At 38.2% G+C, this 23,273-nt stretch overlaps 1 protein-coding gene across 1 annotated transcript; it reads left to right on the plus strand.

Moving 5' to 3' along the window:
• Positions 1-847: 847 nt before the first annotated feature.
• On the plus strand, positions 848-6,877 carry ist1 (IST1 factor associated with ESCRT-III). The gene is made up of 10 exons (XM_062423447.1): positions 848-920; positions 1,494-1,593; positions 1,730-1,910; positions 2,196-2,283; positions 2,384-2,467; positions 2,546-2,656; positions 2,754-2,930; positions 3,623-3,724; positions 4,227-4,272; positions 4,985-6,877. Exons 2-10 carry the CDS (start codon positions 1,506-1,508, stop codon positions 5,149-5,151), a joined length of 1,044 nt encoding a protein of 347 aa, XP_062279431.1. The 5' UTR covers positions 848-920; positions 1,494-1,505; the 3' UTR covers positions 5,152-6,877.
• Positions 6,878-23,273: the final 16,396 nt, after the last annotated feature.

Raw genomic sequence — 23,273 nt, forward strand, 5'->3', positions numbered from 1 at the left:
GTGAATTTACTATGGTATTGTATGTACTTGTTTACTTCAAACACTGCTAATTTATGCACAGGGTTGGGAAGGTTACTTTGGAAATGTAAAAGGTTACAGATTACTATTTACCCTATTTAAAATGTAATAAGTAATATAACTATTTCAATTACTAAATCATAGTAATGTAACATTACTTTTTTCAAATTACTTTTCTAATTTTATAACCAATGTTTTCAATTGTTAGGGTAAGTGTACCCATTAAGCCCACCAAAATCTAAGTTCAGGTTTTTTTCATTGAGACTGACATGATTTATAAGGGGGATCATTTCTTATAAAGCAAGATGTATCTCTCATTTGAAAATGTATTCATTAGCTTACATAGATTTTGGAATATAAAGATATTTGATGAAAAAAGTCAAAAGTTACGCATGGGCTTAAGTTGGTACTGTGACACCATTTAAGCCACACCACGATTTACTTCCAAAATATTTTCAAAGAATTAAAAACAGCAATATATGTATGTATTCAGTAATATGTTAAGTATTAAGAAATGAGCAAAATCGTAAAGGTCTGACTAAAGATGTAACGCCCTCAGTAATCATCATTTTCAGTAACTGTAACGGATTACAGTTTCATTTATTTTGTGATTAAATTACGTAACACCGTTACATGTAACTAGTTGCTCACCAACATTGTTTTTGCCCTTAATTTTACTAGTTGCCTCATGTTTTGCATGTCACCTGTTGTAAGTAGTAAAGTAAAAAAAAACAGTAGCAGTAAAAAAAAAAAACGGTACCACGTGACGGTACATGAGCCCCGCCCCCTCGTAGGGAAATGCCCATGACGTCACTGAAGATCAACGCGGAAGTGAATCAGGCGACGAAACAGCAGACAGAAACCCATATAAGTTAGTGTGTACTCTTGACTGCTATTTACAGGTAAGTCACTTGTCACTTTGTTGTCGATCAGTTGAACTGTTGCTCATTTTGAATGATCTCCCGCTCGTCAAACTACTCCAGTATGTTGGACGAGTTTGTTTTTTGGTATTTTGTGCTTAGCGTTGAGAGCTAGTTAGCTTAGCTGGCGTCAACAGAAGACTGCTAACAAAGCAGAGGCTGGATAAACAGCCAGTGTTGGCAGCACACACACATAGTTTGGGGCTTAATCGTCCATTTTATAGTATGTTTCAGTAAATGAATTGTGAAGCAAACTAGAAAGGACATCATAATAGAGACAGCTAACATCTCTGTTATGACTGAGGCAGCCTCGTCATGCTCAAGCTAACTGTTTTTAGCTGTTCAGCTTTTCTCAGGAAGCTGAATCTTTAACTTTCTGTGTGTGCTTGTTTACGTGTTGTTATTGTTTGGAGTGGCTCTTTTTCGATGGGCTGGGTGGGTCATGCTCACATGATTAAAGTGACTCACTGGAGCAGAGGTGGGGGCGGTGAGGGTGACGGTTTCTATGCTGTGAGCTTATATCCAGTTCCTCTCATTGATCTCATGTCCACACAGACTCTTAACACCATGCTAGGAGGAGGCTTCAAAGCAGAGAGGCTCAGAGTGAACCTCCGCCTGGTAATCAACCGACTCAAACTCCTTGAGAAAAAGAAAAGTAAGTCCTGGGTTGAATAAATGAAAAACTCTCCCACTGTTGATTTCATAGCTCTCCTGTGGAGTCAGTATAGAGATTAGTGTCTGTCCTCCTTATAACCACACTTTCCCTTTCCCATTTGTTAATTAAAATGAAGCTGAGCTTGCTCAAAAGGCCAGGAAGGAGATTGCAGATTACCTGTCATCAGGCAAAGATGAGCGGGCACGGATCCGCGTGGAGCACATAATCAGAGAGGACTATCTGGTGGAAGCCATGGAGATTCTGGAGCTTTACTGTGACCTGCTGCTGGCTCGCTTTGGCCTCATTCAGTCTATGAAGTGAGTAGCTGACCAGGTGCACCAAAAACACCACTTTTACCACGAGGGCCAAGCCCCCAACAATCTGAGGGCAGCTGAGACCCTAGACTCAAAACAAGATTAAAAAATCTATCTATTTAGGACAGCTTTTCAGAATCTATTACTTTTTTTTTTATTCTTTATGTTTATGTGTTTAACAGTGTAGTGTTTTAAATTTACTGCAAATTAATTATTACAGTATACAGGAATTATTGACAAGCAAACATGGGTCATCCTTGTTAACCTGTTTTCTGTTGCTTTAATTAGGGAGCTGGATCCAGGCTTACAGGAAGCAGTGTCCACCCTTATCTGGGCAGCTCCTCGCCTCCAGTCAGAGGTGTCTGAACTAAAAATAGTAAGTACTGTTTAAATATAGCACCATATATTATTGAGCAACTTCTGTCATTTTATTTCTAGTAAGTCTTGACAACATTATCTCTAAATGCTTCTTTCAGGTATCTGAACAGCTGTGTGCAAAATACAGCAAGGAGTATGGCAAGCTGTGCAGGACAAACCAGATTGGGACAGTCAACGACAGGGTAAGCATTTTTTTCCACTGATTGCCCTTAACTTTGTTCAACAATGCATGAGCATAATCATATATCTTATGTTTACAGCTGATGCACAAACTGAGTGTGGAGGCCCCTCCCAAGATCTTGGTGGAGCGCTACCTGATAGAGATAGCTAAGAACTACAATGTGCCATATGAACCTGACGCCATGGTCCGGGTGAGCATAACAGAGTCTGATAATCAGTCAGTATTAAAGATGAAGCCATACATTGTTTTTTTTTACTTACTCATCCCCCACTTTCTCTGCCGGACAGCCTGAGGTGTGTCCTGGAGAGGAGGCAGACCTGATTGACGTTGACACTGACAAGAAGTCTGGAGGAGGAGGTGGTGGAGGTTTCACTGCTGGTGCTATGCCCATGCCTATGCCCATGCCAATGCCCATGGGCATGCCTATGCCAACAGCTTTCAACTATCCACCTTCCAAAGGAGCCGTAAGATATTTATTTCAAAGATCTTCTTCATTCTGGTTTTGATGTGACTTATGAATGAGCTGATAGAAATCTTCACTCATGTTATGCCGTACGTAAGTTTTTATCATGACATCAATACATGTCATCATATAATGCACTTTTTGGAAACTAAATAGAGAAACCAGACAAAGTCTTTGGCTAACCCAGTGAATTAAAAACCTGACAAATCAAGATATTTAAATGCTGCAAGTATCCTGTAGATGCATATTTTCTCACTCAGCCCCGTATACCTAGTCATGCTGGTAAACATAATTTATTCCTGCCACCGCCCTAGTGCAGCAGAGGTGAGTGGAATTTTGTTTGTGGTGATAAGAAGCATTCAAAACTCCCGTTTGAAAAACTAAATAGCAACATGACTTTCCATGAACACTGTCCAAGTAACTTATAATAATCTCCCACATCACTTCTACCGAAACCTTTTCTAATGAAACTAGTTAGCAGCACAGTCTGTGGATTATCCTCTGATTGATCTGCCATTGTTGCTGCTTAACAAATTACTTTTATTACATTCTGAAGTAAATTAAACATTTTGATCATCCTATTCATTCTTTTTTGTGATTTAAGTCTTCAAACAATTGTACAATATCACTTTTACTTTACATGGCTCAAAACTGATGGTCTCAGGCTTGTACCTGACTGTTTTGTTCCTCCAGGAACCATTTAATGCACCAGTTGGAACCTACAACAGCTTCCAGCCCCCCATGGGAGGAGGGCAGCCCCCTCAGCTGCCCACTTGTCCCCCCACATACGAGTCTGTAAGTGACCGAACCCCTCCCATCCATGCCCCCTTCCCGTCCCCACAGATGGACAGACGGACAGGGCAGGGCACCTCTCAGGGAAGAGCAGTTCCTTCAGCATGCGTGTCGTTTTGTCTGTTCTCTACACTTCTTCACTATTTTTCAGAGTAGACCTAGAATTTGCTTTATGTGTGAGGATATAGGTAGCATTAAGTGCTAATATTGTAACCACTAACTGTTTCTCGATTAACTGCTCTGAGTGGGATTATATAGACCAGAACAGAGTGCATTATAGAGAGGACTCAGGCCAGCTGAGTTTGGTGTTGTGTCACCCATACTAACGGTGATGGTTTATGGAGATTCACAGCGGTTTCCCTTCCCACTGTTTGTTTTTACATCTACATCATTCAACACGTATGTTTTTCTTTGTCATTACTAACACATACTATATTATATTATATATTATTTTATTTCACGATGAAGATGACATGATCCCTAACACACTTTCTTTGTGTTTCAGATTGATGATCTAAATGACAAATCCTTTGTTCCTTCCCAGATCACAGGTGAGCAGTGCCAACAACCACCAACTGTTAAAGGATCAGGCTGGTCATATTCAGTATTTAAATCCAATGAAAAGGCCAAAACCAACAATGTGTTGGTCCATCTCTCAACACTTTTCGGCTTCTCTACCCTGTCTATGGCTCTTAGCCCCAAACCCATTTGCTCCTTCCGAAGACATTAAGTCTTTCAAAATGTGTCACAGATATATACTTAAATTTATTATTTCCTAAAACAGCTTTGCACTGTAGTTTTTTACCAAACATCACTGAAACTGGAATACATTGTGCATCTGTTTTTGCATTTGCAGACCATTTTCAGCTGTGAGTACTTTAGTGCATTGCTGAATATTTCAGAGCAGCAGGATGATGTATGTTGGGTCAGCTCAAACTAAACTACAGTTACCATGCTCATAGAAAGAACATGTCACCCAGTCACAGTGTGAAATATTGATGTCTTTTAAATAGGTTTTTGACAACAATGCAGGGCTAAGGCACAGAAGAATAAGGAATACATTGGCTACATAGACAAGACAAAAACATTTATTCATGTTTTACTGAAATATTCAGTGGTTATATTTTACACCTTCCAGTTCCTGTGATTGAGAAAGTGTGTCCAAACGTTTATTTGGTACTGTAGGCTACATAAAATACCAGCTGTATATAGCTGTGTTTATGTACATATGTGCCGTATTGAATTCCACATATCACTCTCCAGGTCCCGGCCCCTCATCTCAACCATTTGACAGCAACGCACTCCCAGAGCTCCCCTCTGTTCCCGACACACTCCCCACATCATCCTTCGGTGGGAACACCACCACCTCGGACGACATCGACTTTGACGATCTAACGCGGCGCTTTGAGGAGCTGAAGAAGAAAACCTAATTGTTACGCCCCTGGTCTATACACACATATATAGACACACACACAGGCCTGTGTCGTCACCGCTGCAGCTCAGAACAGGAAAAAGAAATTGTTCAAGGCTCTCAATCAGATTTGGATAGTTCTCCCCCTTTCTACATTTATTCTTACCTCATGTAGATAAATATTACCATATTACTGATGGTGCGGTTGCTCACTCAAGCTTTAAATAACAGAAACCTTTCTTTTGGTAAAGCAGTACCAGTGTCTACCACGTTTTAATTTCTTTACTGTACTGCACATCATATACATTATTACATACAATCATGTGGGTGGTGATGCCTGTTCTCTCATTGAAGGACTTTTAACTTTTCCCATTTGTCTACGTGACATACTGTTGTAATAATCAAATTTAGATTTTAAGTGTTGCTTTTTTTTGAGGGTTTGGGGTCTGACTTATATCTACAGTACATGCCTTGATTCTGCTTTGCACATGTTGTACGACACTGTGTCACTCACTTGTCTCAGACTAGTCAAACAAGTCTGACTGCCCACCCCAGTTTGGTATTCATGCCAACAATGTTTCTAGATTGTTTTTCCAAAGCGAGGCTTCAGTACTCAACAGTTGATTTCATGAAGCTTTGGGACAGATGGAAGCCATATTTTCAGTGTCTTGTGCAGTCGTGAGGTGTTATCACTGTGGAAAAGACATTTTGAAACACTCATTACTCAATCGGCCCTCAAAGTTTAAGGTTTATATATAGCAGAAATACCTTGTGTGGAGCCTCTCTGGAAAAGCTTACAGTTACATGTCAAACCTGTTCTGGTCATCTGTTACAGGGGTGGTAGGGCACAGGTGTAAAATGTAGTGAAAACTGTAATATATATTTACAGGGACTATAGCTAGACCTATTTACACAGATGATTTAACTGTACAGAAAATTAGTTTAGGGAGGTGTCCAACAATTGACAAATCTGTTTTATATACAGTATCTCCAAATAAAGGTTGTTTGCCCTTTTGAATGTCAGTTTTACCAAAATACCTGCACTTTTCTGAGTATTGATCGGTTTAATTTGCTAGCAAAATATGGACAAATAGCAGTCCTAATGCAACTGTACAACAACCTGATTTGATGTAAATATTGACCTCAGAGGTTTTAGGTTATCTGTGATCGTGTGTGCATGTCTCTCCTACTGTGGTGCACCACTGCATTTGCCTTAGTTAACATCTCTCATCAGAGGCCTTGCCAGTCTGTACTAGGATCATGCATTATGCATGAAGACTGGATACATGTTATCTGCATTTTGTTTCACTTTATGTATGTGTAGCTTTATTTGCCGTACCCATAAACAGTCCTTTTAAAAAATACTTCTGAGTTGAATTTTCTGCATTGGATAAAAAAAATTATGGCAATAGAGGTGGTTGTTTCAAATTCCCAGAGAGGAACAGGGGTGAAAGATTTGTTGTGCTGACGTGATGGGCCGCACCCAGCTTGCATGGCAAATGGATGGCGGCCTTGAAGTAAAATGACTCAGCAGTTTCGGGAAAGCACATCTAAAAGCTTTTCCGGCTAGGTGATAGACATGGTTCATTAATGGGTTTTACGCGTGTTAGAGGGATGATTAACACTACAGAACTGTGATCTGCTCAATGTTTTTTTCTATGTTGGACTGTTGTTTCATGCTAAATCTCTAGTTTTTTTTCCCACTGTATACTAAAATAACAATTTAATAAAATACTATTTGGAAGTGGAAACTGGTTTGGTCTTCACAGCATTTGTACCTATTGCTATTCCTGCTATGCAACACTGCTATTAACCAGTAGGGGTCCTCAGTGTAAAGGGAAAATTACTGTTCCTGAGCAGAAATGAATACAACAGTACCATTGACAGGGCCCCAAACAAGGCTGTCTTTATACATCACATAAACTGTTTTGTTGAGGGGATGTTCTCCTCGTTTCAGATGAATCACATTTTTGAATTTTTACAATATTGTATAGATACTTCTGCATCATCTGTTTACATCTGGATTGTATGTAGTCTTTATGAATTTGTATGAATTCAGTCTTCAACTTGCAGCCATTTAGAGATAATCACTAATAGCATAAGGGTTCAGACAACTCTGTGGTTTGTTGAGTTTTTAAAGCACATTGTTTAATGTAAAATGTTCTAGATGGAGCATTTTAATAATGATAATGTTAGATAATAAAGACTAGTATGAGATGTAGTGGCATTGCGGAGTTGCTGGATGTAATTAAAAATCAGTATTAAAATTGTCTGTGAAGATTCATCCAGTTCGTGGTTATCTAAGGAGGGTTGAATCGAGGGCAACTGGACTTGGTTGAAGACCTTTCACCTCTCATCCAAGGGGCTTCTTCGATTCCAAATGAGGGTCCCAAAATGGAGCTAATGCGGCCTCTGTGGGGTTGTTATCGAGGTCATTGATACTACTCAGTTCGTTAGTGCTCCTGGCTGTTGTAACGATAGTCATTAAGAGTCGGAGTCACATGTCTCAGCACAGGAGGGTGAACTCCTGGTGTGACAAGTCCAACAACTGTCATTACTACAGCCAGGAGCACTAATGAATAAGTGGTATCAATGACCCTGATAATGAACCCACAGAGTTTAGACACCTGGAACTCCTCACCAGTCAGTTAGAACCGAAGAAGCCCCTTGGATGAGAGATGAGACGTCTTTAAGTATCTACAGCCGAGTTCAGTTGCCCTAGATTCAACCCTCCTTGGACAGTATTCAACTTTCCTTTTAAAAAACGAGCAGACTGTGGCTGATAAGAGCATACACAAGCAAGTCCCTCAGTGATGGAGTTTGATCTTATCGCCTCCATTTGACATAATACACCATAGATTTGTGGTTGTAATGGGCAAGTCCAGTGTTTGAGGAAAAATACTTCCTGTGTGACTGAGTAGGTTTATTTAAACTTTGATGTGTTGAATAAACTAGCCATATGTGTTTACTTGACATGCATTAGGCAGACACTTCAGTATAAAATGCACTCAACCTACTCAGGAACAAATGATAGATGTTCAGAGATACTTAAAATAATGAATGTTTGTAACTTTAATCAGTAGTTTAAGTCTGCATAACATGACACGTATGTTCATGACCTGCTTTGCTGAAGTTGTGGTTCACAGTTCTCAGATTCATGTCCCTATAAACATTCCTAAAATTTAAAAAGGTACTGAAGAAGTGTTTATTCTTACTTTGGAAACGTCATCTCCTCCATTGACGCAGTTAAAGAATTCATCAGTCAATTACCGTGGCATCAATGTGGGTCAAGGTACACTGTGGAAGTGCTGCAAAGAAAATGAGGGCTGCTGATACAATATGAAGTGGGAGCTGTTGATAAAAGGCAAAGCTAGAGTAAATTAAAAAGTTTTCTTCAGCATTTTGAAAGATTATTCTCCTGAAGGACGCATTCTCCAAAGGGAATAGTCACAAACTAGTTTTGCTGTTGCTGTATTGCACCAGAGAGGAGAAGCTATGTGATTGTTGTGCTGGCTTTCTGGGATGTCAAAGGCTTGTTCATGAATAACTATCGAATTACAATGTTATCATTTTGATTAGAAGGCAACACATTTTATTTCCTTTTTTTGTTTGTTTGTTTTTTCCCCCCATTTCCCTAGTTTTCTTATAATTTGTACCAAATTACACCATCTTTTCTGTACTATGTAAACAAACAAAAACAACAACAAAAACTATTAAAGGTGCAGTATGTAGGATTTAATGGCATCTAATGGTAAGGTTGACAATTGCAACCAACCGAATAACCCCCCAATAACATCTCCAAGCATGTTGGAAAAATGGTAACTTATACTCTTATATTATATTGCCTTTATAACCAAAAGCACATTGTGAGACTTTATCTCTCTGCTTCCTGTGTAAAAAAGTTCCCAACAGGTAACATCAAAGGTGAGCTGTGGGACTGTGGGTCACCGTAACTTTTACTTCTGACTAGACAGAGGCAGAGAGGGAAAATCTTTAGGGAGTAAACGCAGATAAGGATTCGACTTTCAACTCTTAATTCTCTGAAGACCAAAAGAAACTCCACAGAGAGATAGTGAATTAATTAAAAGAAACCTATTAGGGTGCAGAATATGGGATGATTGTGATGCACGTTGCTGTATGTATACATACTGACACTGAACTTTTACAGCCTAGCAAATTGGGAGAGCTGCATTTGTAATGTGAACTTTATTTATTGCAATAAAACTCTGAAGGACAGTTTGCTCTCTGTGAATTAATCTTTAACCATTATCCTATTAGCTGGGGTATTTTTTGTCATATCTCATAAATGCTTTATTCTATCATTCCAAATTTTTTTATGACTTTTTCAATTTTTTTCAAATGACTTCATATAATTGTTTTGTGTTTCTGTTTTAATTAGTGTTTTTTTTTAAATACCAATGTATTGGGGTCCTGGGGTAAATTCCGCCTGTGCAGTTAATACATTAAACTATTTATTGAGTTTATGTTTGCCATGGGTCCTAATCTAAAGTATCACACAATTTTAGTGGGTTGTAGGGGCAATCTGTAATTTTGTATTAAAAGTATTTTCATTTCACACAATGTGTAAATTAACTGTTACTTTCTTAAAATAACAAGTTAACATCCCCAGGGATCCCAGTTGATAGTCCTGTTAACTATGTTGGTAGGATGAGGGTGAAATTTCCATGCGAACCTACAGTAGTTGTGAAAATCGTGAAAAATATGAAAGGCCGTTCTGGGCTACTGTAGCGGTGCAACATGGCAGGCTCCATGGAAGAGGACCTGCTCCCTATGTAGATATAAAGGGCTCATTCTGAGGTAACAAAAACACAAGGGACCTGTAAAATAAAGTGTTACCGAGTTGTTAAAATTTAGCTGAAGTGAGTATGAAAATCACTTTCAGTAAATTGTTTGACAATATTGTACTGCTTAACTTTTATTGAGATCTTTCCTCCTACAAGTCATAATGATGGTTGGTGTCTGATGAGAACTTCCAATTCTGCATGTGGTTGTGGTGGAAAGGTGTCAGTCTTTATTGTTGATAGCCATGAGTTTATGGGAATCTACTATATATATATATTTAAAAAAAAAATCTTAAACATATCTTGGTTTATGCTTTTGATAATCAGGTTTTAAGACTTATCAGCCACTGTATGTCTGCAGGTATTTCAGTCAAAAGTCACTGACAGATGAATACATTATTAAGATTTTAATAGAGATCTACATAGTTTAATGAAGTGCACACATACAATACATACAGTATCCATAAATGAAAGCAATAAATAGACTTGACTGTTAATGATTAAATAACGTACAGAAGGTCAAGTGTCAGTAGACTGACTTCTCCAAATAAAAGCACAAACTTGAATGTAGTTCTGCAGCATAAATCATTCAAAAGGAGGACAAACTGAATAACACAGAAAGAGACACGTATGATGAGAAGTCGTGACATGCACATTCAGCATGTTTTATCACGAGGTGAAAAAAAAAGTGATCAATTAATAATCAGTCCCCCATATGTGCAATTACATAAATGCACCCCACACCCCACTTAATGCTGAATCGATGTTTGGCCTTCATATACTGTCAAGACTTGTCATGTTGTTCCCTGTGGGTTTGGTCTCTGAGGATTTACCGTATCACTATTTTTAGACTATACTGAATCATTTGTGCCAACAATGAATATCTTCAGGCTATTATTATTTTCATGCTTAAACAACAATAATTAATTATTATCTCCTTTTGTTATGGTGTTAGAAAACCCTGAATTAGCATTTATACTAACAATGGAACACCAAAATACTCCATTAAAACCAGTGTTAACTTAGGTAAACATAAGTCAAATAGCAGATTTTACAGAGATAGTATATCTATAATGACAATCAGCAAAAGTCCAGCAGTTCTACTATTCCATTACAAGTGGGATAATGTTTACTTTACAAAGAGATAATGAGCAATGATGAATTCTACCAATTTAGTATGTTGGCATGAAAAGAACAATATATGCCCTACCGTTTAAAGTAAACAACCATACATTTCTGTAATAAACACATACATAATCATGTATATAACTCTGAATCACCATTGCACAAAACTTTGCCAGCCATTGGAAAGTCTGAACACATAGAAAAACACCAGAATGTGTTATGCAATTTTATATTCAGAAAGTGAAACTTACAATAATTGCAAAAGAATGTCTAAGAAACAAGAATGTCCTGGATCGCAGCTGTGCCCATCAGAGACGACAGCTCACTCCGCTAAATGCATCTTCCTCACAGCGTGTCCCTGCCACAGTAGCGTCTACACTTGTCTTGTTGCTCTGTTAAATGGAGAGGACAGTGTTGTAAGACTGACAGTTCTTTAGCCCTCCATAACTGAAGGACGGATGCACCAATACACTCAGGAATAAGAAGTCACTTGGGAGGAAGAGAAAAACTTTAAAGGATCACAAGTTTATAGTTGTCAAAGCAAATATTTTTACTGTTCGCATGATAACATAAGAGCTTTCTGTAGCCAAGCTGAAAGAAAATGCAATGGATCCTTCTGTCTATTTTATGAATTATAAATAAGTATTTTGGACTGAGCGATTGATGTGATAAAATAAATTGAACGGCAGATTTTTTTTTTCCTTGCTTCAAACATCTCAAGCTTATCTTAAAAGACTCATCTTTGTACTTCAATGTTTTTTCGGGTTTTTAGAATTTCACAAGGAAGTTAAAAAATATTGAATCCAGTAAATGATACCTCTTAGTGTTATGGTGTATTTTAAATTCACAAAATGTCTTTATAATCTGCATGTACTGATTTTTTGGGGGCAAACATGCTTACACTGACATATTGTCACCTTATTAAGGTAAGCAGTGAAAAGATGTGTATTTTCTCCTCCAGCAGATACGGAGCAATATAAGCATTCATTTGCATTTCTGGTCACTTGCCATACATTCTCCCTTTAGCTCTGTTTTGGTCTCAACCGCTCTTGAGAAAAATATGTGTATCTGCAGCTGAGCAGAACTGCAGAGTCAGATGATAATTATCTGTGGGTTTTTCCCTACAAGCATGGTTCATATACACAGTTATTTGACCCAAATGCTCTTGAAAAGGTATGAAAATATCGATTTTAGTAGCTTTAAGGATGATGAAAATATATTAAAACAATAGTGATCAACAAATATACTCCTGTATACTTCTGTTATACTGTATGTACAGCCCACCTGTTCAGCAACAGATGGGCTACATAATGGTTTTGTACCTTCTTACCTAACAGCACTTGCTCAATTTCTCCAGTGTCCTCCACAGCTACAGGTTTCAGCAAAAGGGCAAAAATGACAGCAACTCCTATCACCTTTTAACAAAAACATAGCATGGAATATTGTTTAAGACACATAAACAAATTATTTTAAACTAATTGTATTATTTTGCAGGATGAAATTTATTTTATTCTGCAAAAAGCACAGTTTTTTAGACCGAACACTAAATTAAATGACTTTTTTTTAGGAAGAATGTTGATACAGTAGTGGTTTTTCCATCTTGACCCACCTTGAGAGGCTGCAGTATAAAGATGCTCTGGAAGAGAGAGAGGCCCAGAGACATGACCCACTGGATGGACTTTGCTCTGCCGTACTGAAAGCCGTACAGCAAGGTGAAGAAAGTGGACACTCCGCTGATGGACAGCAACAGGAACCAGCCCAGAAAAACACACCACCAGGGCAGCCAGCAGCCTGCCGACCTCCTCTTCTTCTTCTTCACAGGAAGCGGGCTAAGTCAAGAGATGGGAGGAATGAGAGGAAAAGCCGAAAAGAGGACGACACATGAGATGTTTTGGTTAAATAAAACTAGTGATATTTCTTCCCTGTACATGTAATTTGTGTGATAGTCAGAATGCTTACCAGTAGGTCAAGTGGCAGCTAAAGACCATCTCAGCTTTGCGAACCAACAGATTGGTGATATTGAGGGTCTGCTGGTACTCATGTGGACTCTGGAAGTTCCTCTCATCCATTTTCTCCAGATACATCAGGAGGTGACAGAGACCAGCTAGGAGGAACTTGCTGCAGTACACCCAGTGGGAGTCACTCTCAGTCTCACCTTTTACAGGAACACATATACAGAGCAGCATGAAATTACATTTCTCTGCACTGGTGCAAAGGTGGTCTTAAAAGAATAAGCCTGCTGATATTCTAATAGAGCTGCAATGATTAGTCAATCTACAAAAAACTAATCAGCAACTATTTTATAATCAGTTATTCACTTAAGTCTTTTATCAAGCAAAAATTAACTGGTTCCAGGTTCTAAAATGTGTGAAATTGCTGTGTTTACTTGATCTTACATCATAGTAAATTGGACATCTTTGTGTTTTGGACTGCTGGACAAACTGAGAATATGATCGTCAGATTATTCAATAATGAAAACAATCGTTAGTTGCATCCATACATTTGATATATTTTTCTTATTATCAACAAATCTCAAGACAAGATAAAAATTAACAATGAATTAATCCTAATAAAGGGCTTGCCTGTGTATTGAATTGATTATTCCTCTGTGCCATATACCTGCACTGTTGTCCAAAAACGATTAAAAACACATAAATCAGCCACACCATTTCACTACTTGACATGTTGCCTCATAAGATGATCACAGGCTCTTTTATGAAGATCTCACATAAATCGTGCTGCTGTCCTCACCAGGACACCAAATCTGCAGTTGAAAATAGTCTTTTTTGTCCATCGGCCAAATGATTTGTGGATGTTCAAATTTTACCAGCCACTCAATAGATTACCATTTTTTTTGGGCTGGTGAGTGAAGCAAATCTATGGCTTATTTTACGAGTATGTGGCTGGTGCCTAGTGCTAATTTTGTACGCTTTTTTGTGTTTGTTTGTTTTTAAATCAATGGGTATGTTCTAATCTATTTTTGCAGATACAGTATATATTTGAGCTTGGGAATGAGCACAACAGACAAGCTGGGAAAGTTTTACTGAGAGACTTCTGCTTTTGTTGACAAAAACGGAAGTATACAATATGACCAGCCGTATGCTAATTTATTTTGGTTATATTTAATTTGTTTTTAATTGTTTAAATTAAAACAGAAAACCTGCTGTAAAAACTTTTTTTTTTTATTCCAAAAGGCTAAAAGGAGGATTGATTCTCAGGCTGAAATCAATGACCTACTTAAAGTCTATGGAAATGTTTGACTGGGTTACATAATGTTCAAAACAACCTTGTATGAGCTGGATGAATTCATGCACTCTGTCCAAGGCAGGGTAGAGATCAGCGGTGGACTCCAGCCTGTGCATCTCTGACATCTTGTTCCTCTGACTTCTGCTAACCCAAGAAATCACCTCCTCTGTATCCTAGAAAGAATGACAACATATAGCAAATGATTTGATGGACTGTACACTACTTGAACAAATACACACAAAAAAGTAGGTGTACACATTATACAGTTAATGGTCACCAGGAGTCAAAGCCACAAAGAGCACTTAACTGAAACATGAACTAATTGCGAAAGTGTACATGTGGGCTTACAAGGCCAATTCAATTCAATTCAAATCACTTTATTTGTCCCCGAGGGGCAATTTAAAAGGGGTATGACAGTAGCTAAAAAAGAAACACAATCAACAAACACAAGCAACACACACACACACACTGCACAATCAAGCAGCACACACATGCTGCAACAGAAAACATACAACACACAAATAATAAATTAAAAAGTGCTTTGATTATAAAGTGCATTCAGGTCAGTGATGAGGCAAGTAGAATTCATCACAGCATCGCACAAAAGGAGTCATACAAAAAAGTGCTGAATACACACTTTCACACTCATTGAGATCAGATATTATAAAACACACCTTTAGAATGGTTGGTATGGTAACTGCTTGGGGTCTCAAGTTATCGTCAGAGTCGCCTTTTCGAGATTTTGAAGTCATGCGTGGTCTGATGCTTCTGAAGATGGTGATGATGAGGATGTTGATAGGGAACATGAGGAGACCACTCTCCACCCCCACTATGACCTCCTGCCAGGTGATTTTCAATGAACCTGAATAGATATGAAAACAAGGACACAGTGATGGTGAGACGAAAGCAACAGCATGTTAGTTAACAACTGCGTATTTAAACACATGAGTGAGCATCATCTATTAGAGGCAAGAAGGGTAATTACTCCTACAATGTTGTCACCTCCACCACCCACCTGCATGAAAGGAACTTTACAGGTACAGATTGTTTTTATATAGCTGCTTGTGTGTGAGACACATTATAAGCTGCATGCTGGCCATTAAAGACAATAATGAATGTTATTTAAAGGATAAGTTCACATTTTTTCAAAGTCGGTCTTGATACAATGGTCAGGTTTTCCTTGCTGTAATTGTTCCTCCTGTTCATACTATTAATTGCCTAAGTGATACAAGCTAGTCACAGTGTGTCCACACAAATATTTTTTGCAAAAATGCATTTAAAATTTGATCTGAAACTTATATAAGGCTTCAGCAGTCCTAGTTAGTCATCTGAAGTGCATATTGGCCACATTTACAGTCTTTTTGGCATCAAATTCCCTCTTTGTGTTTCCTTGGACAGTGTTTCCCTTTTGAGCAGCAGTTGAAGTATAGTAACAAAAAGAGAGACTTTGGCACTAAAAAAAACTGTAACTTTGAAACAGATCTACTTGATTTGACTAATTTGGACAGCTCAAGCTTCATATTAGCTTCAGATACATGTTTAAACACATTTAAACACAGAAATAGGACTGTGGATTTTGTTCTTCATCAAGTGCAATATAAAGGGATCTTCTAATGGTCAGTATGGACAGGAGGAATGATTATGGCAATAAAAGCCTATTTCAGTGTTCATTTGGACACCTGGCTGTGTTTTTAAGACAGACCCCTCCCTTTATTCTGTACTCTGCTAGGTTTTATTGGCCATTTCATATTTAGTGAAGATTTTTAAAGGATTTAGTACTGCTCTGAAAATTACTTTAGACATGGGAAGGTCCTGGGCAAATTTTATTTGTCCAAAGGTAAAAAGAAGTGGATGTGGACTTGCAATAACCGTTTTCTGTCTCTCTCCACTTTCAGCAATTGAATAAAGGCACAAAATACACCAAAAGTGATCTTTAAAAATGTAAAAAGAATATAATTAATTCATAATATCTTAATTAATAAAAGATAATTTTCAGACATATGCTGAATTGTATTCCTATTTTAGTAAGACTTTATTCATTTGCATTTTCTTTATTGTAGCTAACACGTCATACAAATGCAAAATGTAAAATCTCAAACACACCAACACATAAAGAATAGTGCAACTGAAACACTCGCTGCCTGATGTTTGGGTTTTAAACATAGCTACTGCAACTAGTACTATATTTTTGCTTAGCTTGGTTATCATGTGCAGATCTGGTTTGAGAATGAATGAACAACTCCCTCTTGTGGAGAATCTGCTAAATGTGAATGGGTGAATTTTTTAGATGAAACCCAGCTGAATGAGGTGCTTCTCATTCAATACAATCCACACAGTTACCCACACTGTGGACAACTGTGAAATTTAGCTTACACTACAGAGTTGCTTGTCTCACCCACACACACATTTACACATACACTGTAAGAACAATATTATAAAAGTATAAGTGATGCGACTAGTGTGGCTTTTCAACACTTGTGACCTCAGAGAAGCAACAAAGCAGCTTAGTCTCAAGGTTAAAACCTTGTAAAGTTGGCTGTAATCTTTCATCCTACATGTTCTATTCATTTATTACTGTTAGGCTGTGTTTACACCTCCATAGGTATTATCTCCGTCATGAGTAAGCCTGAAGGAGATTGTGCATTTGGCTGTGTGTGTGTGTCAGTGTATGTGTGTATCAGTCTGCAGGTAATCTTGCATACTACTAGACCCATCAGCCTAATATTTATGGGCACATTTATGACTGTATGCTTAAGCATGTCTCATGGTCGCGGTGACTCATAGTTTTTGAAAAACCTGTTTTATAACGCCATTCACTGCTGACTCCTCAGTACTCTGGAATACTGTATCCACTAGAGATAACCAATCATGGCACATTGAGAGTGGGTTGTGTTCTGAATTCAAATAAATATTGATAAGATTCCTCATGAATCTGTCATAAAGCGTAGACTTTCATCTTTTCAGCAGTCCTCATTATTTACTTGAACCAGAGCATGTATAGATTAATTCCATACCCAATATGTGATGATCTACAAGTTAGGCATGATACGAGATGAATAAATCTCATTTTAGTTATGTTCGCCACCATCTTGACAGTATACACCTGGCAGATATCTGAGTGTGCTCTTCTAGTTCAAAATGTTTCAGTTGTGTTGGAGATAATACAACATGCCAAGAGACAAGACAGCCAATTAACTTGTTTTTCAAATTATATTTTTCACATATTGGCTCCAACCATTTGATCTTTCATCCAAAACTTTTAGACCCCAACTGCACTGAAGTCATTGGAACTCTCAAATCACAATTTATATATTTTTTTTGAGTTTTTCTTCCTTCAAAAGTGTTTTTTTCACCTGTTTTATCTGTAGGCTTCATATTTATCATGACCTACAATCTACAACAACATTGATTAGATTAAAATAAACATACGTTTTCCTTCTATTATGAAATGTAGCACTTCAGCATAAAGCTAAGTAACAGTCAAAATAATATTGAAAAAAAAGATTCACCAAAGGAAAAGAGTACTGGCGAATTCTCATCTGTGGGAATGTTCCAAAAGGCGATATTTATGGCCATGGTACAGAGGAGCAGGCTCATGCAGCAAGAGACCCTCTGGGCACGTGTGAACGGACTCCTTGAGGGGGGATCGACTATGGACACCCAGATATGTTCATCCCTGAAGCCAGTCGATGTTCTGCTCTGGAAAATATTCCTGACAGAAAGAGGCAAAAACAACATAATGACACTAACCACTACATGTGACTTTCACTTTCAGAGCCGAGCTGGTTTACTTCAGCCTGTGTAAATTGGTCCACTTCTGACCTGAAACTGGCAATCTCGTTGTTCTTTGCAGCGTTGAAAGTTTTCTTGGTAATGCCATCTCCACGCTCAGCACTCAGCCAGCATTCACAGAGGAAGTGAAAAACATGTCGTGTTTGGAGGTCCTGTACGGTCACCTTGTTTATATACCTTTATAGAGAGAAATTCATAATTTACATTAACCAAATGGATACTTCTATATGGAAAATATACACATAAAATATCAACAGATTTTTGGGAGATCCAACACATTACAAATGTTGTGTATTTTTCTGTCTAATCAGTTTCTAGTCAACACTTTTACACAGAGATTTCTTTCCTGTGGCCAAAGGCACAGGAATGTGGAAAGTGTTGTGTAACTAACCATGATATAAATTATATCACGAGTAGAGATAGCATCAAACTAATGCTGCATTGGTCAAAGTATCTTATTGGAAATTCTGAATTTTGCTCAAAGTATTTTGTGTGCATCTTTATGACTGCCCTCCTCTCCATCAAAGCATGTGTGTATAGACCTGAACAGTATGCTTAAAATGGTATTTAAAGAGAAGTGATAACAAGGTAGTGCTAACCTATGATGCAGCCCTGACATTTTGATGTGTGACTGTGAAGAAGCCAACAAGGGGTCCAGCAGAGATTTAATAAATGGTACCTGCACACATTTCTAATAACCATGTTCATAGGTTTGACACTGACACCCACCAATTATCCACATGCTCAGTGTTTTAAAACTAATTTAAGCATAAAACAACACTCCACTAGTCTATGATTTGGCATAGCATTAAGTGTTGAGGATTGCTCTGACTGTAGTACCACGAGGGATGACCTCCGGTGTTGTCGTGCTGCAGCCTGAGGTTTCGCACTTCGCCTAGGGGGAAGGGCGTGGCCAACAGGAACATATCGACAGCTCCTCTCTCAAACACAGGCTTGTCGGGGTCTGTGAGGTTGTGTATGTCACTCTCGCCCTCGGAGCCAATCAGCTTCACGGTAACCTATAGGAGAGCACATTGGTGTCACTGACATTTCCAAAATATAGCAAGTGTTTTACATTAATCTGCATTTTTCATACTTTCTAAGCTGGTTTGAGTTCATTTCAGAAACCCTCTAGAAAGGATAAGTGGTTTGGAAAATGAATGAATGAATATCTCAATGAAAGACTCTTACATTGGCACTGGTTCCGGCATTCTTGCGATGGCCAGTTTGGACACTGATCAGATAGTTGTACTGAGCACCTGGGTGGTTGTCCTTTAGCAGAGTCATCTTCCACTGTCAACATAAAACATTGTGGTGCATAAATAAGAACGTGTGGGCAGTAATGGATTTATTTGTGCATTGGAATGAACGTGAATAGGTATGTTTCTAAATTATATATACATGATTTAAAAAATAGCAGGTGTAGTATGCATGTTTTAAAAAAATATGATGTGATGATTTTCAGGCAGCCTAATTGTTCCAACATGGTTACATTTCATTCTGGATGTAAACTCACATAACATTAAAGACTTGTTTTATTACTGTTAATCTGCAGTGACTCACCTTAGAGCGTGACCTGCGGTCAGCATAGCAGGCCCACAACAGAGTGACCAGGTAGAGGCCAAAGAAAGCACATAGCAGTGCCAGCACCACATAATTACGAGACACAGTTGCAAACAACTCTGCTGTGCGACTTATGTCCACATGGTTAGGCATCACAAAGAAGGAGCTCCCAAAGAGAGTGAGGTGGTTACACAGACACTGTGTTAGCTCTGGAGTGCTTTTCTCACCCACCTGAGACAAAATGATATGCATATACTGGCATTAATGGGAAAAAAGCACAGTATAAGATTGGCTTTGTTCAAGTGGAAATTCACCTGACAGCCATCAGTGCTCCACATCTCCCTCTTTTTGTGCCAGTAGAAGCACTGGCTTATAAAAGATGTTGTTTTTAGTGTCAGGCCTGGCTCCCATGTGGAATTGAAGAGTCTAGTTTCAACATACCAGATCCCAGGAGTCTGTTGCAGTATGTCTGGGGTTATCATCCAACGATAGCCTCCTGTTTCAAAAAGCAGTTAAAATAATTGCTGATAATCCAGTAACCAATTTAAATTAAAAAAAAATATAACATGTTCTGTTTGAATAATTGATACACAAGGGGCACATAGGTACATGTAAAACAAACCATTTTAATAGAGTGTGTCTGTACCTGTTTTAAGGATATATCATGTTGCTATTAGTGCCTATCTGGACCAGGGTGGTGCATAAGTATATATCATAAATAAATAAATATAATAATAAATGACAAAACTTGGAGTACAGATTAGGGTATGCGGGGATAGATGAATACCTGTTTGACTCAGGATGGTTGTGTTTCTAAAAAAGGTAGAATTAGGAGGTGACCCTTGAGACAATGTAAGAACCAATGACACATCTGCACTGGGTTCCACGCTGTAGAAGACTGTCACGTTAGGGTTCGAGACATTGAACGTTGTCAGCATATTTGTGTTTTCCTCCAACACAATGGTGCTATTTGTCAGAGACACATTTGGATGGGGCATGTAGATCTGGGAAAACCAGAGAAAGCTAATTACTTAAAGACACATATGTAGCAGAAATATAGCCCCAAAGTATATGTTACGTCATGCCAGACATCTTGCATTGTAGATTAAGCTAATTAAATTGGAAGATTAGAGAAATATCCAGAAAGGAAACATATTGTGGGAGCTCTGCAGATTCTGTATTGTGAATATTTTATGCAATTTTCATTTTATGGCTAAAAAAAACAAGCCTGAAATATTTGGTTGTATGGATCAAAATCTGAATACATGTTTAATTTTGATTTATTAAGGGTACTTAAAAACAGCAAAAACATTGCTCTTACAAGTGTAGAAAGGAAGGCAAACAGATTCTTTCTCTTATTTATCTAGTAGATCACGATTACATTCAGAACAGTAATCTCCTCCACCTCCTTTTATGTGTGTTGGTTCTCTACTTTGATGCTCCATGTGAATTGTTCATATTTGTATACAAATAATGAAAAACTGTATTCTTCTCTGTGTTCTTCTTCTCTTATTGATATATTGATCACCCTTTCTCTCCCAATTTGCAGTAGCCAATTCTTGTGTTTTATGTTCATTGTCACTACTAACTCCACTGTGATGATCTAGGGAGCTCATGATAAACACGGTGTCATTAGCTGCTCCTTTGCACATGCCACTGAGGGGTTTCACCCTCTAGTATTGAATTGTTTGCCTATAATGCACAAAGATTTTGTCACCTGCACTTTCCCTTTGCTTGTCACAAACACTCAAAAGGTCACATGTTTTTACCAGTATCACTCTAATGCTACAAAACCCAGTGCACACATGTTCATGAGTAGTAAGTCTCATTACTGCTGTACCTCTATCATCTCTGTCAGGTTCTCCAACTTAATGTCTGAGACTCCATCACTGAGTAAAAGGCTGCAAACAGTTCCTGAGATATTGTCATCAGACGGGTGGGGATTTCTTGAGAATGTGACCAACTAAGAAGTAGAAAAACACGAATGTAAAAAGGCTATTGATGACAACAAAGACAAAAATGTAAAGATAGAAATGATAATGACACACACAGACCTGAGCAGTGATTTTGCTGAACTTTCCAAGCTGAGATTCCAGTGCTGCAAATGAGGGGAGTTTGATATACTCACCGTCTTTCTCTGAACCCAGCACTGCATTGCTAAGGTCAGCAGGTGTGTGACTGAGAAAAAATAAATGTGAACATATGCCGTTTTGACATGTATTTTCTGCTACACATAAGGTTAGAAAAATTATTTGAAAAAATGTCAAGTGACACCCTAAAAGGAAATACCTACCTGCTCTGATAAATATAGCCTGTTGGGTGCCTAATGACAATTCTCTGAGCTGTCTCTGAACCTAACAGCAAAGAAATCCTCCGAAAGATCTCAAAGACATTCTCAAATAAAGACTAGAGGGGAAGAAAATGCAACATTGCCTTATTTAAACAGCCATTATAGTGATGTGTCATTAATGTGTATCACTTCTTAAAGCTCACATAAGGTGTGTGCCCACTGGGCACACACCTTATTGAACTTACCGTGGGGTTTGGGTTTGTCAAGATATCACATTTTTTCATTGAGAGGAGGAGGATGGCACTGCTACAGTTGATGATGTGATTGACAGCGTCTCTGTTTTGCAATGCAAATTCCTCTGTCACTCCTTCAGTAGCCTTCAACAAATACTGAATGAATTTGTCCTGTAGGAGAGATATGAGAAGACAGAATTTAATTTGTCATGATAAACTTTTTAACATGAAAGAGGCAAGTAGTGTAATATCCATGGCCTTTCCAAAGTACCCACCCTGTTGTCACTTGTCAGCTCCCCTGCTTCTGTTTCCATTCGGAGAATTTCTTTATCTGCTTCCTGTCTCAGAAAAGCAGCACTTGTAAACTCTGACGTGTAAATTAACAAAAGGCTAGCCACCATTCAATGACTTTTTACAATTTGTGAATCAAAAATTGATGATGCATCTCTCACCGGGAGAAACCTGTTAATGTCTGTGACATAGAAAGCCATGTCGTCTACACTTCTTTTGTACCCTGAAATCAAATAGTGTTTGAAAAATAGAGATAGACAGCATCACTGTTTCTGGTTCTTCCCCTTCACTGATACTGTTGATTTGACACATTATGTGTGATCTTACTTACGGGATCTGGTTGCATGACTGGACACTGTCTTATTCTGTGAAGAAACATGAAGAAACATGAAAATTGAGTCTGAATGTTTATGTAGCTTGTTACTAACTGAAAGATATACTTCCTACCTTTGTGTTGGATGAAAGCTGCAAATCTTCAAAACAAGAGTGGCACTTTTAAAAGCATCCTAATGAATGTTCAATATTAGCGTAAAAAAAGGAAACTACAACATAGTTGTCATAAATGCTCATAAAGAGAAGAATGAGGAAAAGAAGGAATGAAGGAGGGAAAGAAGGGGTTAAAACAGGGATGAAGTGCCTACTGTGGGTGCAGAGAAAGCCATGTTTCTGGTTGCAGTCAGATGATATAATGAGCTGAAGAGGATTCAGCTTCAAGTATGTGCAGTCGTCATTGGAAATGCTGTCGTTTTCTGTCATAAACACACAGACAAATCATTAGGAAGGCTTCCCTTTTGGGACA

This window comes from Scomber scombrus, chromosome 1 (assembly GCF_963691925.1).
Source record: "Scomber scombrus chromosome 1, fScoSco1.1, whole genome shotgun sequence".
In the NCBI taxonomy this organism is placed as follows: Eukaryota; Metazoa; Chordata; class Actinopteri; order Scombriformes; family Scombridae; genus Scomber; species Scomber scombrus.